This window comes from Rana temporaria, chromosome 1 (assembly GCF_905171775.1).
Source record: "Rana temporaria chromosome 1, aRanTem1.1, whole genome shotgun sequence".
NCBI classification, from domain to species: Eukaryota; Metazoa; Chordata; class Amphibia; order Anura; family Ranidae; genus Rana; species Rana temporaria.
The window spans coordinates 266,671,966-266,692,129 of NC_053489.1; the positions used below are offsets into that span (position 1 = coordinate 266,671,966).

General features: G+C 43.2%; 1 protein-coding gene across 1 annotated transcript in view; it reads left to right on the top strand.

The window, feature by feature from the left end:
* Window positions 1–148: 148 nt before the first annotated feature.
* The window catches only part of SLC35D2 (solute carrier family 35 member D2), a 106,390-nt gene continuing 86,374 nt past the window's right edge, over window positions 149–20,164 (top strand). The window contains exons 1-3 of the mRNA XM_040355473.1: window positions 149–325; window positions 3,477–3,510; window positions 7,889–7,975. Coding sequence (XP_040211407.1) covers window positions 207–325; window positions 3,477–3,510; window positions 7,889–7,975 — 240 coding nt within the window. The 5' untranslated portion in view covers window positions 149–206. The remainder of the gene's footprint in view (window positions 326–3,476; window positions 3,511–7,888; window positions 7,976–20,164) is intronic.

A 20,164-nucleotide genomic window follows, 5' to 3' on the forward strand; every position in this document is an offset into this window, starting at 1 on the left:
CGCTTAGTCATATTTTAGGTCTTTGTATAGGGACCCAGTTTTTCCAGTATCCTATGAAATAGCTAGTTGTAGGAGTTGTTCTGCCCTGTAAATAAATATGTCATTCCTCTCCGTCATGTCAGTCACTCCCTCTATGGAGACACCTGGCCTGTAGGGAGGAGCCAGGTGTCATTCTGAACATAGCAGAGTTCCCAGCACACAGCACAATGGCAGCCAGCACTGAGGTTCCAGCATCCCGCACAGCACGGATTCTATCAGCAATTTTCTATGGAGTCACCTCCTTCCTCATTGTCCTGATTAATAAGTCTGTGCTCACCACTTACAGGTAAGGAGGAGGAGGGGGGATGTGTGCCAGCATGATAGTATGAGCGTGTGTAGGCTACTAGTTCCTGGTGTCTGGATTAATGAGTAAAAGGATCTTGTGAAACGTATTGGCATGGTCACAGTGCTAGAGATTTTGTTTTAACACAATTGATTAATAAATGGAAAAGATTCACGGATCAGAGAAAATCTTATACTTATCTAGTAATAAAAATAGTTAAACGTCGGTATATTTCAAAGGAATGAATGTTGTCTATATGATCGTGTCTTCGGGACACATAGCCCCAATGGCTCAGTGCCCTTTAATTATTATTTTTAGGTTATTTAAAACTGACTTTCACCCCCTTAATGATTTGTCATCATTTCCTCTCGAAATTAAAGGATAATATAGGCAAAACTTTTTGTTACTTTTTGATCGAATGGAAGAGGGTTAGAACACCTGTCAGTTTTTATTTCCATTTCCCCGAATTTCCCAAAAGAAAATTCTGAATTTATGTGTAGCGCCGGGCTACTTCCAGAGCCAGTGCTATGTTAAATGTTTAGGGGAGAATTCAGAGAAATAGTTGGCTCTGAATTAACTTGATTGTTTAAATTTGGGTCTCTGCTCTAGCTTGGCTGTACTGTGGGCTGACCTTTCGTCCGGCGACTCGGGTCGCCCTCAGGACGGCAGGTGGCAGCAGTGGGGTCAAGTGCTTCTGAGTGCCACTCCTTAGCGGCCAGTGAGGAGTTGGTCGTCTCGCTGTGCATGCTGGGGAGGGGTATAAAAAGGGCAGACGCCATTCCCACGGGGTTCGTCTTTTTCTTCCTCGTGTGATGCCCACCATTGGGGTGGCCACTCCACGACACCCCCGCATATGGCCCTGCTGGCCAGGGTGTGCGTGGGTAGCAGTGTTCCTGGTTCCTGGACCATGTTGGCCCAGAGCAACTGATCTGCTGTATGGATCCAGTGATCCACTGGGTCCTGAATTTGGAGGGGTCCTGAGCTGAGGCTGACCGATGAGGAGTCTGTCCGAAGAATACCAAGCACGAGGCTGGTGTTCCAGGAAGGACCTGTCCATTCATCGGGGACCACCTGAGTTCTGGCAGGCTGGATGTTGGTCGCCTGTCAGCTGCTGAATTTGCAGACTACCTGAGGCCGGGTTCACACTGGTCCGACAAACGCTCCGACAGTGGGAGCTCATGTCGCATGACGTGTGAAAATCAATGTTTCCCTATGAGAGACGTCTTAACCGGTCCGACACAAGTCGGTCTGACTTTGAAAATGCTCCCTCTACTACTTTGGTCCGACTTTGATCCTACTTCAGCCCATTGAATATCATTGAAGTCGGACCAAAGTAGGAGCCTTGTCCTTACCATCGGACTTTTGACATCCGACATGTGATTACAGCAGCAGTAAAAGGAATTGATCTCTGGGATTGTTTTGATTGGTCAAAGAAGAAGTCAGACTATTACAAAGTTGGATCAAAGTAGTATCCTGTTCATGAAAGTCAGATGGATGTAGGACCAATGTAGGATCAATGTAGGACCGATGTCGCAGAGCAAAGTAGGATGAAAGTAGTACTACTGTCCTGTAGTATAGTGTGAACTTTAAGAGGGGCGGCAACAGCGGCGCACATGCACTGCCTGAGGACCTGGGGCTCCCTCCATCTAGTGTGCAGTGTCATGCTTGCACTGCTTCCCTGGCGCTGCTGTCACTGGCTGCAGTGGCAAGACCCACTTCAAGGGTCTCACAAAGCCCCTGCTTCCCTGCCCAAACTGGTTGCTAGCCATTAGAAATAATGTGATTTGATCATCATGTTAGGATGATTTAAGTGCTAACACCAGCCATTCGCCCGACAAATCACCTGCTGCCAAATTCCCTGTCAACCCCGAGACTACACCCCCCCATCTTTTTTTGAGAAGGGGGGGGGTATTCCTGAATGGCAGTTTGGAAATGTGGTCAGCCTAGCCACCACTGCAGTGCTGCTGTTGCAGCATGTTGCATCACTGAGCTGGGATCAGAGCATAGCTGGTCGGTGGCAGTGGAGAGAAAGGGTTGGAGCTTTCGTGGTGCTACACAATTCTCTTTGTAGAAAGGGGCATGTCTCTTTACAGCAGGGGGCATGTTTTTTTGCAGGAAGGGGCATGTTTTTTTGCAGGAAGGGGCATGTCTCTTTGCAGCAGGGGGCATGTCTCTTTGCAGGAAGGGGCATGTCTCTTTGCAGGAAGGGGCATGTCTCTTTGCAGGAAGGGGCATATCTCTTTGCAGGAGGGGGCATGTCTCTTTGCAGGAAGGGGCATGTCTCTTTGCAGGAGGGGGCATGTCTCTTTGCAGGAAGGGGTATGTCTCTTTGCAGGAGGGGGCATGTTTTTTTGCAGGAAGGGGCATGTCTCTTTGCAGGAAGGGGCATGTCTCTTTGCAGCAGGGGGCATGTCTCTTTGCAGGAGGGGGCATGTCTCTTTGCAGGAGGGGGCATGTCTCGTTGCAGGAGGGGGCATGTCTCGTTGCAGGAGGGGGCATGTCTCTTTGCAGGAAGGGGCATGTCTCTTTGCAGCAGGGGCCATGTCTCTTTGCAGGAGGGGGCATGTCTCTTTGCGTTATGGAAATGTCTCTTTGCGTTATGGAAATGTCTATTTGCGTTATGGAAATGTCTCTTTGCTTTATGGGCGTAAGATTTTTTTTTTTGGGGGGGGGGGGGGCAGCATTTCATTCTTGGGCCCAGGCAGCACAATGTCTTGGGCCAGCCCTGCAGATGAGCCATGGTTGTTATGGACACAGCTCCTTAACAACCAGCTCCTTAATAACAGCCAACTAAAATTAAACTGATTCCTTACTACTACTTATTTAGCTAATGTATTTATTAATTTATTTCTGTTTTGACTTTGATGCCATTTTATGAGGTATTTACCAAGCGTTTTGTTTTTTGGTGTAAATACAGCATAAAGGGAAGGAAGTGTTTTAACAACTGGAAACCATCTGGGATTTCAATTATTTTTAATCCTTAAGCTACTGAGGGCCACTAAGAAGAAGCGAGAGGGCTGCATGTGGCCCATAAAACCCCAGTGTGTGTGACGTGTGCTATAGGGTATTTTCTAAGCCTGTAGAATCAACTGTGTAGCTAAGCTAATCACTAATTGGTTACATGTACTTATTTTCTTTTTTCTTCTTAATGAAGGTTTCCATCAACAACATTTCTTGGAGTCGGGCAGGTATGTCATGATAGCCTCATCTATGTTTTTCTTTCCGTAATATTTAGGATTTAAAAACCTGACCAGTTTTTGTAAAAGATGTAATTATTAATATACAATGTATGATTAATAAAATGTTGGTCCTACTCCAGTAATGGGGGAGCTTTCCTGCAGCTGTACTCCACCATGGCTCAAGTACCGACTAATTTAAAAAACATTGACCTACCAGTTAATGCCAAATGAACCCTAAAGCCCTGTACACACGATTGGTTTGTCTGATGAAAACGAACCGATGGACCGTTTTCATCGGACAAACCGATCGTGTGTGGGCCCCATTGGTTTGTTTTCCATCGGTGAAAAAAAATAGAACATGTTTTAAAAATTTCCTATGGATAAAAAACTGATAGAAAAAAACGATCCTCTGTGTGGAACTCCATCGGAGAAAAATCCACACATGCTCAGAATCAAGTCGACGCATGCTCGGAAGCATTGAACTTCATTTTTCTCAGCACGTCGTAGTGTTTTACGTCACCGCGTTGGACACGATCAGATTTTTGACTGATGGTGTGTAGGCAAGACTGATGAAAGTCAGCTTCATCGGATATCCGATGAAAAAATCCATCGGATTAGATTCCATCAGATATCCGATCGTGTGTAGCTGACAGGAAAACTGAACCAAGCCTAACAGGTGGCTCCAGCCACATGAACAGACAACTCATCCATGCAACCAGAATACCCGTGAGAATGAGCCCTTTAGTGTTTTTTTTTTAACAGCCCTGTAGGGGGTTGGTGAAATATCCGTGGTCTAAACAGACACCCAACGTCTTATACTTGAGACAGAGCAAGAGATTGAGGACACAGATTCCTCAATCCTTTTTCTGCAGCCTCTGCTGCAAAATAAATAAACAGGAATCACACTGTACAGAGGCTCCCTGTTCCAATGGGAACTGGGCTCTGTGCAGGAGGGCAGGTGCTACACCCTTATCAGCGGCCCTGAGTGAATACATTTCTATTTGTGAAAGTTGGGTGAAGAGTTGACCAAAAAGGGAAGTCCATTCACAGCAGCTACAGTGTACAATTTTGTTTCAGAAATATAAGAGACCTATTTATAAGATCTAGGGTTAAAGGGAGAAAACAAATGCAAAGTGGGTGCCCATATTGACTTGGATTTTAGTGTTTTTTCAATAGGAAAAGAAACAATTTGATTGGTCTAAATGAACAACGATTCAAATTTATTTCCTGTTTTTCCTTTCTCCATTTTTCTCCAGCTAACAGCTTTGGTAAAGCACAGGTTTTACTTGGAGAAAGCCTATTAAGAGAAATATGAGAGCTGTCATTACTGACCTCCATTACACATATTTATTTGTTCTCTAAATCAAAGCAATACCAAAATCTTCAAATCACAGCTCAGCATTGAGGCTGGGTTCACATATATGCAAATTGGATGTGTTTTAAACTGCATCCAATTTGCATTACATGTAAATTTGGAACCGGTTCACACATGTACAGCGTGGCTGCAGTACAGTTCCAAAAAGGGTCCTGTGTGTTTTTGGGTTCGGTTCAGGTGCGAATTCTGAATCGCACCTGAACTGGTGAACAGAGACGCACCGGACCCTGAACTGCAAACCGCAGTGCACACAATTAAAGATTCAAATATATTCATACTGCCCCCATGCAATTACATTAAAAAAAAACTGCCAATTTTGTGTTTTAAGTAAATTTTAACTACTGTAAACATAAAATACTGCCTGTTAACATTTCATATTTACATTTCTAGCCAGAAGGTGGAGCTCTAGATTATTTTTCATATGAATATCAAGATATTCTTAAAAGTGTTACTAAACCCAGTAATATGAAAATAGTTCACCCCCCCCTCCACAGTGCCCACAGCGTAAAATATTATTTTTACATACAAATACTTCCACTATATACGTTTTTGACTGATCTGTATACCATGGTCACATGATAAACTGCAGGGTTTGCCTGAGTCTTCAGGTAGGAGGAAATTTCCACTATAGCCTGTGTCCCCATGCTGTTATGGGAGGCGGATCATCCATCAATCAAGATGTGACATCCCACCCACTGTGTTCTTTTTTAGTTACTGGGCATGGAGGAGGAGGGAGGGACTGGGCTGTCATTTAGGATCTGTATGCACGCCCACATGTGTGATGTCAATATCATGTGACCTGGCTAGCTCTGATCAACAAGGAAATGTTCTCTCCACCAATAGAGGCCAAACTCAGCATATGCAGCAGGACTACCATCACTGTGTCTTATTTGGCCTTGCCACGAGAAAACCTGCAGAAGGGGGAGGATCTGTCCATACATGATAAAACAGCCTTTTTACACAATGCAGAGGATTAACCCCTTAAGTTCCACAGTGAGTATTATGCCGCGTACACACGACTGTTTTTTGTCAATAAAAATGATTGTGTGTGGATAGTTCAGACAGCAAGAATACAGTGGGAGCAGGATGTAGGTCCAATTGAGGCAGAGGATTGGGGGGAGATCTTGGAAGGCGTGAAAACCGCATCACCCAAGCTTTCAGACAGATTGACACAACTATATATAGTCCACCAGGCATACCTGACGCCACTGAGACTGACAAAGTTCCAACCCACTAGAAGCCCGCTTTGCCCCATGTGTTCATCGACGGAGGGCACCTTTTACCATTTGCTTTGGCAATGCTCGGACATGCAGGCATACTGGTTACAGGTGACGCAATTCTTGCATGACAATATGGGATCGCCTGTGGGTTTGGACCCTAAACTGTGCTTATTGGGTCTGATACCAGATGTAGAGGTTGACAAGTACCAGACCATTTTTATACTAGAGTCACTCTTTATAGCGAGAAAAGTGGTAGCGAAGGCCTGGCTACGAGCGACGGCCCCATCACTACGAGACTGGAAGAAGGAAATAAATGCTGTACTGCCTTATAGGAAACTAATATATATTCACAGGGGCCGCCCACAAAAATTCTCAAATGTATGGGACCGGTGGCTGGAAGATGGAGAAACGTGTACTGTATAATTCACAAGGGAAAAGGGGCAGGTGGCGGGAGGAGGGCAGGAGAAAAACATCTGAATGACATGAACATGATGATTGTAATAAAGTCGTATGAACCTATCTGGAATGTAATGCTAATATAGACAGCCTTGAACTCTGAGCACATAAGCAGTAAAACAGAAGGAAATGTAACTTCTGAAATGTATAACCTGTACACCTTGACCACATCTCAATAAACTTGATTTTTCTGGTTTAAAAAAAAAATGATTGTGTGTGGGCTTCAGAGCATTTTTCGGGTTCTAAAAAACAGGCAAAAAAAAATTCAAACATGCTCTTATTTTTTCACAACGTTTTTAACGTTGTCGTTTTTAAGGTTGTAAATAATGGTCGTGTGTGTGGGCTTTAACGACGTGAAAAATCTGCGCATGCTCAGAAGCAAGTTATGAGACGGCAGCGCTCGTTCTGGTAAAACTACCGTTCGCAATGGAGTAAGCACATTCATCACGCTGTAACAGACAGAAAAGTGCAAATCGTCTTTTACTAACAAGAAATCAGCTAAAGCAGCCCCAAGGGTGGTGCCATTCGAATGGAACTTCCCCTTTATAGTGCCGTCGTACGCGTTGTACGTCACCGCACTTTGCTAGAGCATTTTTTTTCACGATCGTGTGTAGGCAAGGCCGTTTTAATGATCGGGTTGAAAAAAACTTCGTTTTTTCTAGACCCTTAAAAACTTTATTTTTTAGAACCCAAAAAACGGTCGTGTGTACGCGGCATAACAAGCATGCTATTCTGCATATACAGACAAATTTTACTGTTGTGGGTTTAGTAACACTTTAACTCCTTTGTGAAACAGTCTGTTATATTTAGAGCTTAACAACTTCATTTAAACTTTACACACAGCTTGCTGAATGAGTCAGAAGGACTGTATCCACCTCCCTATCTACCCTGCCTGACCTTCACAGTTTCAGTTAGAGAGAGACAGCCAAAAAGCCAACATATACTGCTGTGCTTTGCCTTTAGAGAACCCATGATGCTTGTGATACTAGTATTATGCATGCACCTCACAATACATTTTTATTTGTAAACTAGGAATAAAAAAAAAAAAAAAAGTAAAATGAGATAAACTTATAAATGAATTTCCCTTGAACGGTGTGATACACACTACAGTTGGTGGAGGGATATGGATAACTAAACAATGATAATCTGTAACTACTTGCAGTTTGTCACACAGCTTACTTGAGTAAGCTATAAAAAAAATCGGTACTTGTATATTTTCTGTTCACTTGAACCATTACTCAGACAATTGATACAATTCCGTGTCCACCATTTTACAGTAATTTTGATGCTTTTTAAATATACCACTTTGTGTTAAATCATCTGCTTGTTTTTACAGATGGGATTCACAATTGTTATACTGTACATTGGAAAAAGTAATGGATTTATCACTTTCCCAGATTTTGACAGGCAGATCCCAAGAAAGGTAAGTCTTTCGGGAAAACAAAAAGTAAACCTTATCAATAAGGAACTGCAAGTAACAATGATATGCAAACCTAACAGGAAATAAAAGTTAAATTAGTTAGGTCAGATCGTAAACATTTATTTACTTTGGTCTTAGTTATTGTATTTGGAGTATGCCCTTTGCCTTAAGCATATGTTGTTTTGAGCCTTTATTGGATGTATTTTATGATGTAAAGTTCTAGAAGCCTCTTTGTCATGTCATGCTATAATGCAGTATCATGGTGGATTCACTAAACCATAATGCACGTATTGTACCATTTGTCATATTTTTTGTTGGAAATTATATTTTTAAACTCATGAGATCTTCAATTATGTAAGACCTTTATTCATTTATTTATAAATTGTTGCTCTATCTGTTCAGAGAATGTTATCTGAAGTTCAGGTTCAATTTGTTATGCCCAGTACACACAAGCGTTTTTTTCCGATGGGAAAACTGCTATGAGAGCTTTTCGTCGGGAATTCCAGCCGTAGAAAAACTGCTGGATAAAAAAAGAGAGCAGGATCTCTTTTTTTCCCGTCAGAAAAAAATCCTGGTGGGAAAACCGTTCGTCTGTATGGTTTTCCGACGGGCAAAAAAATCGCGCATGCTCAGAATCAAGTATGAGACGGTAGCGCTCGTTCTGGTAAAACTAGCATTTGTAATGGAGATATCACATTCGTCATGCTGTAACGGACTAAAAAGCACGAAGACTGAAAAGCGCGAATCGTCTCTCACCAAACTTTTACTAACACGAGGATCAGCAAAAGCAGCCCAAAGGGTGTCGCCGTTGGAATGGAACTTCCCTTTTAGTGTCGTCGTACGTGTTGTACGTCACCGCGCTTTTGTCTGAGTGTGTGTATGCAAGGCAGGCTGAGAGGAATTCTGTCTGGAAAACCGTCGGTTTATTATCCGACGGAAAAAAACGCTTGTGTGTACAAGGCATTAGTCTGGTCCATCTTAATCTGCTAGTGCAGCTAATACTACCGTCTTCCCAGATTGACAGTACTGCTAGTCTGCTGTGCAAATGGGAATACATAAAAACATATAGTGGAGTTTTCTCAAATTTGACTACAAAACTGGAAATACATTTTACGAAATACCTGCATTACCAAATTACACTTTGGACTTTGGCACCGCTTTGCCTTGTTAAGCTAACTTGATTAACTTAATTAAGTATGGGTATTCTATCTGTAAGATAGAGCATTTATGCTGCCTTAAATAGCCAATCATTTTTCCTATCAATCCTCCGTACTTAAAGGGGTTGTAAAGTTAAAAAAATGTTTTCCCTGAATAGCTTCCTTTAGTGCAGTCCTCCTTCACTTACCTCATCCTTCCATTTTGCTTTTAAATGTCCTTATTTCTTCTGAGAAATCCTCACTTCCTGTTCTTCTGTCTGTAAGTCCACACAGTAATGCAAGGCTTTCTCCCTGGTGTGAAGAAAGCCTCTTTGAGGGGGGAGGGGGCGAGCAGGAGGGTCAGGACACTCTCTATTTTGCAGATAGAGAAAGGAGCTGTGTGTTAGTGGGCGTCCTGACTCTCCTGCTCGCTCCCTCCCCCTCAAGAGGCTTTCTCCACACCAGGGAGAAAGCCTTGCATTACTGTGTGTAGTTACAGACAGAAGAACAGGAAGTGAGGATTTCTCAAAAGAAATAAGGACATTTAAAACAAAATCGAAGGATGAGGTAAGTGAAGGAGGACTGCACTAAGGAAGCTATTTTGGGGAAAAAAAAATACCTTTACAACCCCTTTAACTGAGGAAAATATGATCAGAAACTAAATTCAATAAACACAGTTCTTGCACTTTTAAAAACAAGAATGGCTGTCTGATAGAAAAGTAACTTCTCTTCTAAACTTATTGTACTGCAAATTATCGCCTGTTCTGAGACTGTGCATTTTGTAAAAATATGAACCTTCAAAGAAAACTACTATCCGGTGATCAGTAGATTCAGAGATATAGGTAGCTAATGTTGAATGCAGTTTTATTATTTTCTCTTCAAATACAGGCCACTGGCTTCCTGTTGATCGTTTTAATAGATGGGTGGCCACCTAGGGAGGCTCAGGCCCCGTACACACGTCCAAACATGTCTGCTGAAACTGGTTCGCGGGCCAGTTTCAGCATACATGTTCGGTCGTGTGTAGGCCCGAGCGTGCAGGATTTCAGCAAACATTTGCCCCCCGGGCCTTTTCCCAGCGGGCAAATATTCCTGGACTTGTTTTAAAACAGTCCGCTGGAATCCTGCCCGCTCGGACATGTTCGGTCATCTGTACAGACCTACCATACATGTCCGAGCACCCGCCGTCCCTCGCATGCGTCGAATGACTTCGACGCATGCGTGGAAGCATTTAACTGGCAGGCCCGCCCACGTCGCCGCGTCATCGTCGCGGCTACGCCGCGGACACGCCCCGCGTATTGTTTACGCGCGGATTTCTGTACGATGGTTAGTACAGCCATCGTACAGAAATCCCCGGCCAGACATGTACGGTGAAAATGGTCCGGCGGACCGCTTTCATCGTACATGTTTGGCCGTCTGTACACGGCCTTAGGAGGTAGGAGAGGCAGATTTTCATTTTCTTTTTTTTTTATATATGCTGGAGGGTAGCTTCTGCCTAAACATTTTTGATCACATTAGGTAGCAGAGGTTCTGGTTGCAATAGGTGCCTTGCTACTGGGAGAATAATAGGTCCTACTTGGCCATATCCAAATGTCCCTTTCATCACCATGACCTTAGACGATTGCATAGTCAAAGAGAGGAAACAAACTGTGCAACATGGAAGGGGTTATTAGAGCCGAGGGGAAGTAAAGAAAAGTTATGCGGGTTGAGTGTTCTAGATATACCATGTAATAGTTCTGGAATGGTAGCTGCTGTAGGATAAGGGGATTGGGAATGATAACATGAAAGCAGTGGGTAAAGAATTGCAACTCAGAAGGCCCTGGCTCATATGAAATAGGGCCTTATCTATACCACTACTTTTAAAGCAATGCAGTATAATCATGTTATTAGAAATATGTGATCAAACAAGTTTTTCTAGTCTGACAAGACTTTAGAACATCTCTCTCTCTCTAGTGCTAATTGATAGTGCAGCATACGCAGAGAGTAGAGAAAGTTATTAGTTTAGTTTAGTGAAATGATGGCAAGATCAACAGGTATTTATCAACTGATTACACAGATATTACTAAACACTTGCAAGTGTAAATTTAACTAAAATGGAGCAAATAAGGGAAGTTCATTATTAGGGTTTACATAAACTTTAATAGCATAGCACAGCTATAGTACCTTTTTTCTATCTAAATGCAATAGGGGGCTCTGTCACTATACCTTCATTCAAAAAAGACTTTGGGTCGTTTATCTATAACAGGTTTTTCATCAGTGACTCAGCTAGAATGCTGTTTGTGATGTCTGACATAAGCCATTCACTCAGTTCAACAGAAACCGGACGACATTTAGCCCGTGTGTACATCAGCCTGTCCAACAGAAGCCAGCCGGACGGCCTGCTTCGGTCGAACGGGCATGTTGCAAAACCAGCAGCCCATTAGCATCTGATCAGTGATGACAGCCAATGACTGCTAGCGCTGACCGGTGTGTTCTGGCAGGGGTAACACAACAGCTCAGTGAGGTGATCGCTGCATTAACATTGGATAGTTAGTACAACGAGCTCCTCAGTTCTTTTTCGTTCAGTCCACTGGGTTGAAGGGGAAAAAAAACTTGGTGTGTACCAGGCTATACAGCCACTAGACATTTCTATACCAAATATGACAAAGAGGCACGCACAATGTAAAGTTCATATATAAATTTGCTTTCAAATAAATTGAGCAATAACTAAAAATGGTTAAAGGGGTGGTTCACCCTAAAAACAACTTTTTTTTTATTAGACTGGCCCCCCACATTACAATAAGATTAAGGCTATTATTATTTTTTTGATGCTGTACATACCTTTGTACAGCATATTCACCCGTTGCTTCGGGGTTGCGAGTCCCGCGGGAGTGGGCGTTCCTAACATGTCTGTGATTGACATTTTGACCAAAAACGAGCTCCCCCCCCGTCGCGTAAGCCGCGTCACGGTTGGCGAAAGGAGCCGAATGGCGAGTCGGCGCTATACTGCGCATGCGCATCGCCGTTCGGCTCCTTTTGCCAATCGTGACGCGGCTTACGCGACGGGGGGAGCTCGTTTTTGGTCAAAATGTCAATCACGGACATGTTAGGAACGCCCAGAGGCGATTCAGTTCGCATGTGCCGCGCTATATAAGTTTTTCATTCATTCATTCATTCACTCCCGCGGGACTCGCAACCCCGAAGCCACGGGTGAATATGCTGTACAAAGGTATGTACAGCATCAAAAAAATAATAATAGCCTTAATCGTATTGTAATGTGGGGGGCCAGTGTATTAAAAAAAAAGTAGTTTTTAGGGTGAACCACCCCTTTAAGTGTTTTAAAGTTTCCCATTAAAAAGAACCTGTAAGCATGTGGGTACTGCCATTGCTGACTTGTTTATAAAGATGCAGGAGGCTATATATATCTTATCCTGCATCCCCAACAGTGGGTCAATAATAATGCATCAGTGAATCAAAAATTGTGGGGAAGGAGGAGCAGACGGTGATGTATCAGAAATAATTATTCAAGGAGATAAACAAAAAAAGAGAAAAGAGGATAAAAATGAGAGAGAAAAAAAAGAGAACCAGAGAGGTCTGGGAATAGGATAAAAAGGGTGAGGGTCAGTACGGGGGGTATGGGGGTAGGTCCATATCGACATTTGAAAGGAGACATGTTTGCCCTAGGGGTAAGTTTTCACAATGCCAGCAAGGACTGATCAAAGTTCCTAGAGAGGTACTATTCGTCCCAGGGGTATGAAATCTTTTCAAACCTACTGAGTCCTTGAGATTTGAGGCATTTTCTCAATGATTAAAAACCACATTGTTTTATGTAATGTGCATAATTGTTGGAGAGGAGGACCACCTCGCCTTGGCTAGCACGTCTTTTTCCACTGTAAATGAAAATTTGTGACTTCACATAATCTGGTGGTTTTAGATTCAGCAATGAACCCCGTGGGGATTTTTGTTTACCTTTACCTAGAATGCTAGAATACTAATTGGTACATGTTGGTCTGAAATTGTTTGGTCTTGGGGCACTCCAATCGTATGTATATGCCTGGGGATTGACATCCCCTAAGCATTTGCCAGGTGAGGTGGGTCTGAACTTTGCCAAGTGTTGTGGAACCACTGCATGAGTAGTTTGTACTTGGATTCTATCACTGTGGGCTGTGGTTTAATAAATTTGCTTCCGGCTCTCCTAATCTACTTTCCTTCCCAAGTCTTTCTCCCACTTTGCTACATAGGGGAGAGGGTTAGGTGTTTACCCTTCCAAAAGAGATGCATATATGCTGGAGGTAGTCCCCCTGAACATAGAATCATGTAAATACAGTATATGTTCAAATGATGTTAAATGATTCCTGGATAGATGCTGAATGTTTAATTGTTTGAGTAATAAATAATTTTACTTGGAGGTATCTTACGATTTCTTGTGCTGAGACCCTGTGAAAATTTTGTATGGAGGGTAAGCAGAGGACCCCCGTGAGTGACATTAGATTATAGATTCTATATGGATCTTTGGAGACCCACCATTTGCAATGCAAATGTCTCAAAAAACCTGGCAGTCTAGGGTTGAGAGTGGGGTGTAAGGGGACATTCATTTATCAGAATATTTCACATTGCGCTCCCGAGGTAAGAGAGAAGAACTGGGCCAGAAGAGAAAGGGATTATGACATGCAAGGATAGAGGAGGCTCCAAGCATTTCAAAATACTGGTAAATTTTCTGTGCTTTTACATGCAATTTTTTAAGTTGGTGATGAGGTCTGTTTAGAGTCTTGGCATAGCCTAATAAACATGACTACTTGTACACAGGATAACTTGGTGCCCTTCTGTTGAGTGTTTTATTTAAATAATTGCACCTGTGCTCTTTGTTCTGGCGAAGTGACCTGTATGACATTAAATATTGTCCTTGGACATCCTGCCCTGTGTTGCAGGAGGCTGAAAGCCAAAAATCTCTCTATAGCTTAGTGTCCTGTATCAGCAAATTCTTTAGTGTTCTTTTGTCATTCATACATCGGCTTCCAGATAACAATTGCAACGGCAACATTTGCTGCATTACAAAGAAGAGTCTTACTTATGTTTCCCTAAGAATAAATGTTATAATTATAGCCATAGCTGCTCAATCCACCACTATCACTTTGCTACATACTAATACCTTACTAGTTCTTGTTGCCTGTTTAAGATGCTCATCTAATGCTTTTAACATTTTGCTCTCCCTTACTCTCACTTTGCTGCGTTTTTAATTTCCTGCATGCTTGTTCTAATTCATTAAATTAAGAAAGTTTTTGTAACATTATTGCATCAGAATGAAAGCCGAGCAATAGTATATCATGTTTATTTATTTTTTTACTATTATTTTACAAGACAATGTATAGGAGTAACAGTAAAATGCAAATAGAGTCAAAAATCACAATAAATAAAAAAACAAAACATTACAATAGAAAGGCAGTGTTATGAAATACAGAGATCAAATGGTTGTTGGGTGTACGGGGTATAGAGATCTGGTAGTGGGGAAATCTGTATTGTCACTCAACGATGGGGAGGCTTGGGTGTCTGAATGGCTAAGCATATAATGCAGTTATTGACAGAGAATTAACTTTAAAGGTGGGCATATGTGTGGGTTGCTGACACAGCAGTTAGTGGCTATGTTTGCTTGCACAATAAAGTGATTACTGTGTAAAGGGGTGGTGGAGAAAAACCAAGGTAGGTACACTTCAGGGTGGCCACATCACGGCGCCCCAGCGTTATGGCCTATCTGGCCGGGGCGTGCGTGCCACGCAGTGTTCCTGGTTCCGGGACCATGCTGGCCCGGAGCATCTAAACAGCGACGGGGACCCAGTGAGTGACTGGGTTCCCACTTTGAAGATCCCAAGCTCTACTGCTGTTCGGTGGGGAGTCAGTCTGAGGAGCGCCATTGAGAGGCTGGCTGTCCAAAAGGGCCTGGACAAACCACCGGGGATCGAGGTAGCCGGACACCGAGGGATTTATCACCTGTCGGTCAGTACCTGGGCGACAAGTTGGAGGAGATCCAGACATACCTCATTTAAGGAGGGATATCTCCAAGGATCAAACCCAGAGGGGAACCTGTGGCAGAGGTATCTTTCTGTGGCACATTGAGAGGGGTCTGTGGCAGAGACTTTCTCCCAAGTTCAAGTTCACCAAGGAGGGTCTGTGGCAGAGACTTTATCCTACAATTGTCCGAGTGATACTCTGGCTGCCAGGTCAGTGAAAGGGGCCTGTCCAGGTACACTAAACCCATTCTGGCGGGAGTGGTGCTAAAAAGAGTTAAGTTTGGGAGCAGAACTGTTTCCTAACATTACGCCTGAATCTGCTATTCTCCATTCTTCTTCAGCTTTACTTTCCTCACCACAAGTTTACTGTTTTTACACGACTAGGTAATAAAGTGCACAGCAAAGAGCACCTGTCTGGACATTCCTTTTACTTCTAATACATGCAATACGCATCATTCACCCCTAGGAATTTTGGTGGAGCCACGAGGTAACACGCCCCCCAAAAATCCAGCAGCTCCACTGGGGGTAATGCTACATACATTTAAAGTGTATTTTCACTTTTGCAGCCAAACTGGGACAGCACCTACTTTATATTTGCTACATGTCCCCATTCACATAGCATACTTTAAATAAATATATTAAAGGCTGCTTTCACACTGGGGTGGCAGGTCTGTTAGCGGTTTAACCACTTCAGCCCCGGAGGATTTGGCTGACCGGGCCATTTTTTTGCGATTAGGCACTGCGTCGCTTTAACTGACGTGCGACGTGGTTCCCAAACAAAATTTTTATCATGACTTCGACATTATGGCGGACACATCTGACACTTTTGAAGCAATTTTGGCACCATTGACATTTATACAGCAATCAGTGCTATAAAAATGCACTGATTACTGTGTAAATTACACTGGAAGGGAAGAGGTTAAACACTAGGGGGCGAGGAAGGTGTTAAGTGTGTCCTAGGGAGTGATTCTAACTGTGGGGGAGATGGGCTACATGTGAAACGACACTGATCGCTGCTCTCGATGACAGGGAGCAGAAGATCAGTGTCCTGTCACTAGGCAGAACAGGGAAATGCCTTGTTTACACAGGCATTCCCCTGTTCTGCAGCTCCGTGACATGATCATGGGCACCCAGCGGCCATCGAGTCCGCTGGTCCCGCGGTCACACTCACGGAGCTTGCGGCGGGCAATGCCACGTCCTAAAGAAGACGTACGAGTACGTATATATGCGCAGCTGTGCCGACGTAAATAGTTGTGCAGTGGTCGGCAAGCGGTTAAGCAGAACTTTTCGGCCGCTAGTGGGGCGCTATTAACCTCCATGAAGGGGTTAAGATGGGGTTAAAAGTGCCTGTGTTTCGGGGCTTCTGAGGCGCTTTGAATTTTTTTCCCGTTCTGCAAGCACTCTGGCTTTCACACTGGGGATGCACGAGAGGCAGTTTTCAGGCGCCATTTTTAGCGCTAAAACGTCTGAAAACTGCCTCAGTGTAAAAAAAAAACAGCCTAAAAATTGCAGCTTGCATTTTTTCATGCTCTATTCTGGACCCTCCAACAAAGAACAATACAATGTACTTCAGTTGCAACTAGATTTGAACACTGCCTGTCCTAAAAAAGAGTTAAAGGTGTAGTGGCTGGGCTTCTTGCATGGTATCTTAACAAGGACAAACTTGGGACAGGCTCACACAAATATTTTTTTTTAAACTTTGCAGTCAGCCATTACACCTCCTCCTAAAGGAAACATCTATAAGGTTAGAAATATCTATATTTTAATATATATGATTTTTTTTTACATCTGTGTGAATTAGAACACATTAGAAATAAGCTTTAAAAACATCATCCCACCTCTTAGTTCATCCCCCAACATGTGTCTCAAATTAGCCTTATCACAACAAGGGGTTATTCCCACATTATTAGATTTCAGACATCACATGATGGATTTAGGGTGAGCCTGGATTCTATGCATTCCATTGATCTTTCTGTCAACCTCCTCTGAAGTTTATTCAAGGTGGTTGTTTAAAATCATATAACACTCATGCAGGGGTCAAGTCCTGGGGAAAAAAGTGTGGGAACTCCCACCAAAGATCCACTCCCTCACAAAAAAAAAAAAAAATGATACGCTCATATGCATAATTACTAAATCGCATGTTTTTTTTTTTTTTTCGATCCACTGTACCATAGTAATTCTTTATGTTACTTGCCGCTTCCTGCATATGGATTCATCAGGTAGTGTGCGGATATTCCGTCACTTCCTCGATGCTGCAATGTCTCCTGGGAGCTTTTGTCATTGTTTCCAGGAGACATTGCGGAGGTCTGCCGCAAGTTAGTGCAGGATTTAGAAAGAAGCAAGTTCTTTCTAAATCCCGCGATAACTCACGGCAGGCCTTCACAGTGCCTCCTAGGAACAATGACAAAAACTCCCAGGAGATATTGCGGCATTGAGGAAGTGACGGAATACCCGCACACTACCCGATGAATCCATATGCAGGAGGCGGCCAGTAACATAAAGGATTACTAAGGTTCGCCTGCCCCTGCAGTGACTCGAGCTGGGCATCGCCGCTTAGTGAAGGATTGGCTCGGGCGGCTCGGCTGCTCTAGTCTTGCAAAGGGTACTGAGTTCCTGCTGTGAAAAAAGTGCAGGAACTCCGTTCCCACGCGTTCCCGCAGAACTTGAGCCCTGCACTCATGAGACAGTTAACACAAAAGCTGATAGTGCAAGATGCCACCTGATAAAGTAGAAAGAGGGAAAAAAAAGCAGGATATAGGGGGTCTTTCAGACTTTTCTATTGCAAGTACTAGTAGGACAGGCCAGCAATGTGTGTCAACTAAGGAAACAATCTGTAATAATGCTTCCACTATATCCTAATCCAAAGATGGTATATGGATCACTAGCACCAGTTTGTAGGCATTCCCGAAGATGTTTACTGATTCAGACCACGAGGGGCATTTCTTTTTCCCAAATAGACTTTTTTGCATGGGCATGGCATTTGATAAACAACCTTTGTAAATAAAGCCATTTATCCTACATTTCTGTAATTGATCATAATTGTAAAATACTGCTTTCTTTTTTTTATTAAATGTTTTAATTGTTTTTATACATACATGGACAAACATCACACCATCTACAAATGACAATTATTGCACCTTCCACAATTATATTTTTTCCCTAGAGTGTACTTGTAGGGAGCCATGCTGTTGTTGAGTGGTGTATATATGCAGGGTGGATCAGATATTTGCTCAAGGTCTGTACTTTTCTTGCTACCACCCTAGGCTAGGGGCCCTCCATTTCAGGGCTCCCATAGTCCAACAGCTAAAGATGTCAATTATTATCAGATGTCAACCATTTCTCATTGTGAACCGTAGCTTGTGATCAAGCACGTACACGTCAGCTCTTCTACCTTTTTTATTGACTTTACGTAGTTCTTGCCTCCCTCTATTCTTTACCTTGTACAAACTAATAAAAGTTATTTGAAAAGATTCCATGGTGGTTCACGTAAAGATTTGAGAGGTTAAAAATTATCATAGAGAAAGGGGGGGGGGGTTGGCTTTGATAAAGGGTTGCAAAAAAAAAAAAAGAGGGGACCAATATTAATTTTAAACTATAAGAGCCGGTTCACACTGGGGCGATCCGACTTCCAGCGCGACTTCCAGAGGCGATTCCAACATGACTTGAATATGAACCACAGGGCGATCTGGGGAGATTTACAACACGACTTGAAGTCGTCTCCAGGACAGGAGACATTCCAGTGGCCAATAAAACAACAATCAGCTCTGGGAGAGGGAGGGGGAGGGAGGGGTTTGCCTGAGAAATGTATGTTATCTTCCTAGAAAGTAGCTTCAGTTAAGACAGTGATCCGACTTCTGAGGCGACTTCCATTGAAATCAATGGGTACAAATCGCCTACAAGTCGGATTGAAGTAGTACAGGAACCTTTTCTGAAGTCGGATCGCCTTGAGTCGTGTGTATTAACACAGCTCCCATTCACTTCCATTGTTTTTCTCTACAGCGCGACTTGGGACGACTTGAGGCGACATGAAGTGGGATCGCAAGTCGCCCAAGTGTGAACCGGCTCTAACTGTTTTTATAGATGTAATGATTGATTTCTTCCTGTAAAAATTGTAATACGGTATGTGCCAATATTTATATTACTAATTGAAACATACAGTATAGCATATTTACACATGTAATTCTCTCTGGACAGAGTGTATTGGAGACTAAAGAGAAAACGGAAAACTATTCCGCTGATTGTATTGGTGGGGGTCATCATTCTGATCACTCAGATCTTTCCTTCTACCAGCAAGCTTCAACTGTTGGATTACCAGCACTGTAGAATGCTGTAAAGCTAGATTATGAGGCAGAATTCCTCCCCCATCATAAGGTTTGGTATCTTCAGTCCTCCTACACAGGGGATTGTGGGAATCAAATGCAAAGAAAGATTTAAGCCGCGTACACACGTTCAGTCCATCCGATGAGAACGGACCGACGGACCGTTGTCATAGGTTAACCGATGAAGCTGACTGATGGTCGCGCCTACACACCATTGGTTAAAAAAACTATCGTGTCAGAACGCGGTGACGTAAAACACAACGACGTGCTGAAAAAAAAGAAGTTTAATGCTTCCAAGCATGAGTTGACTTGATTCTGAGCATGCATGGATTTTTAACCGATGGTTGTGCGTACTAACGATCGGTTTTGACCTATCGGTTAGGAATCCATCGGTTAAATTTTAAAGCAAGTTGGCTTTTTTTAACCAAAGGTTAAATAACCTATGGGGCCTACACACGATCGGTTTGGACCGATGAAAACGGTCCATCAGACCGTTATCCTCTGGTTAACCGATCGTGTGTACGAGGCCTTAGAGCCCTGTAACACTGGCAGCGCGGGGGCGTCAGCGGTAAAACGCCGCTAGTTTTAGCGGCGCTTTACAGTCATTTGTGTGGCGCTTTTCAGGCGATAGAGGGCGCTTTTAACCCCAGCTAGTGGCCGAATAAAGGGTTAAAAGCTTCCTAAAGCGCCTCAAAAAAACTGCTTGCAGGACTTTTTTTTGCTACCCTCAAGTGTGAAAGGAGTCTTAAGTGCTTA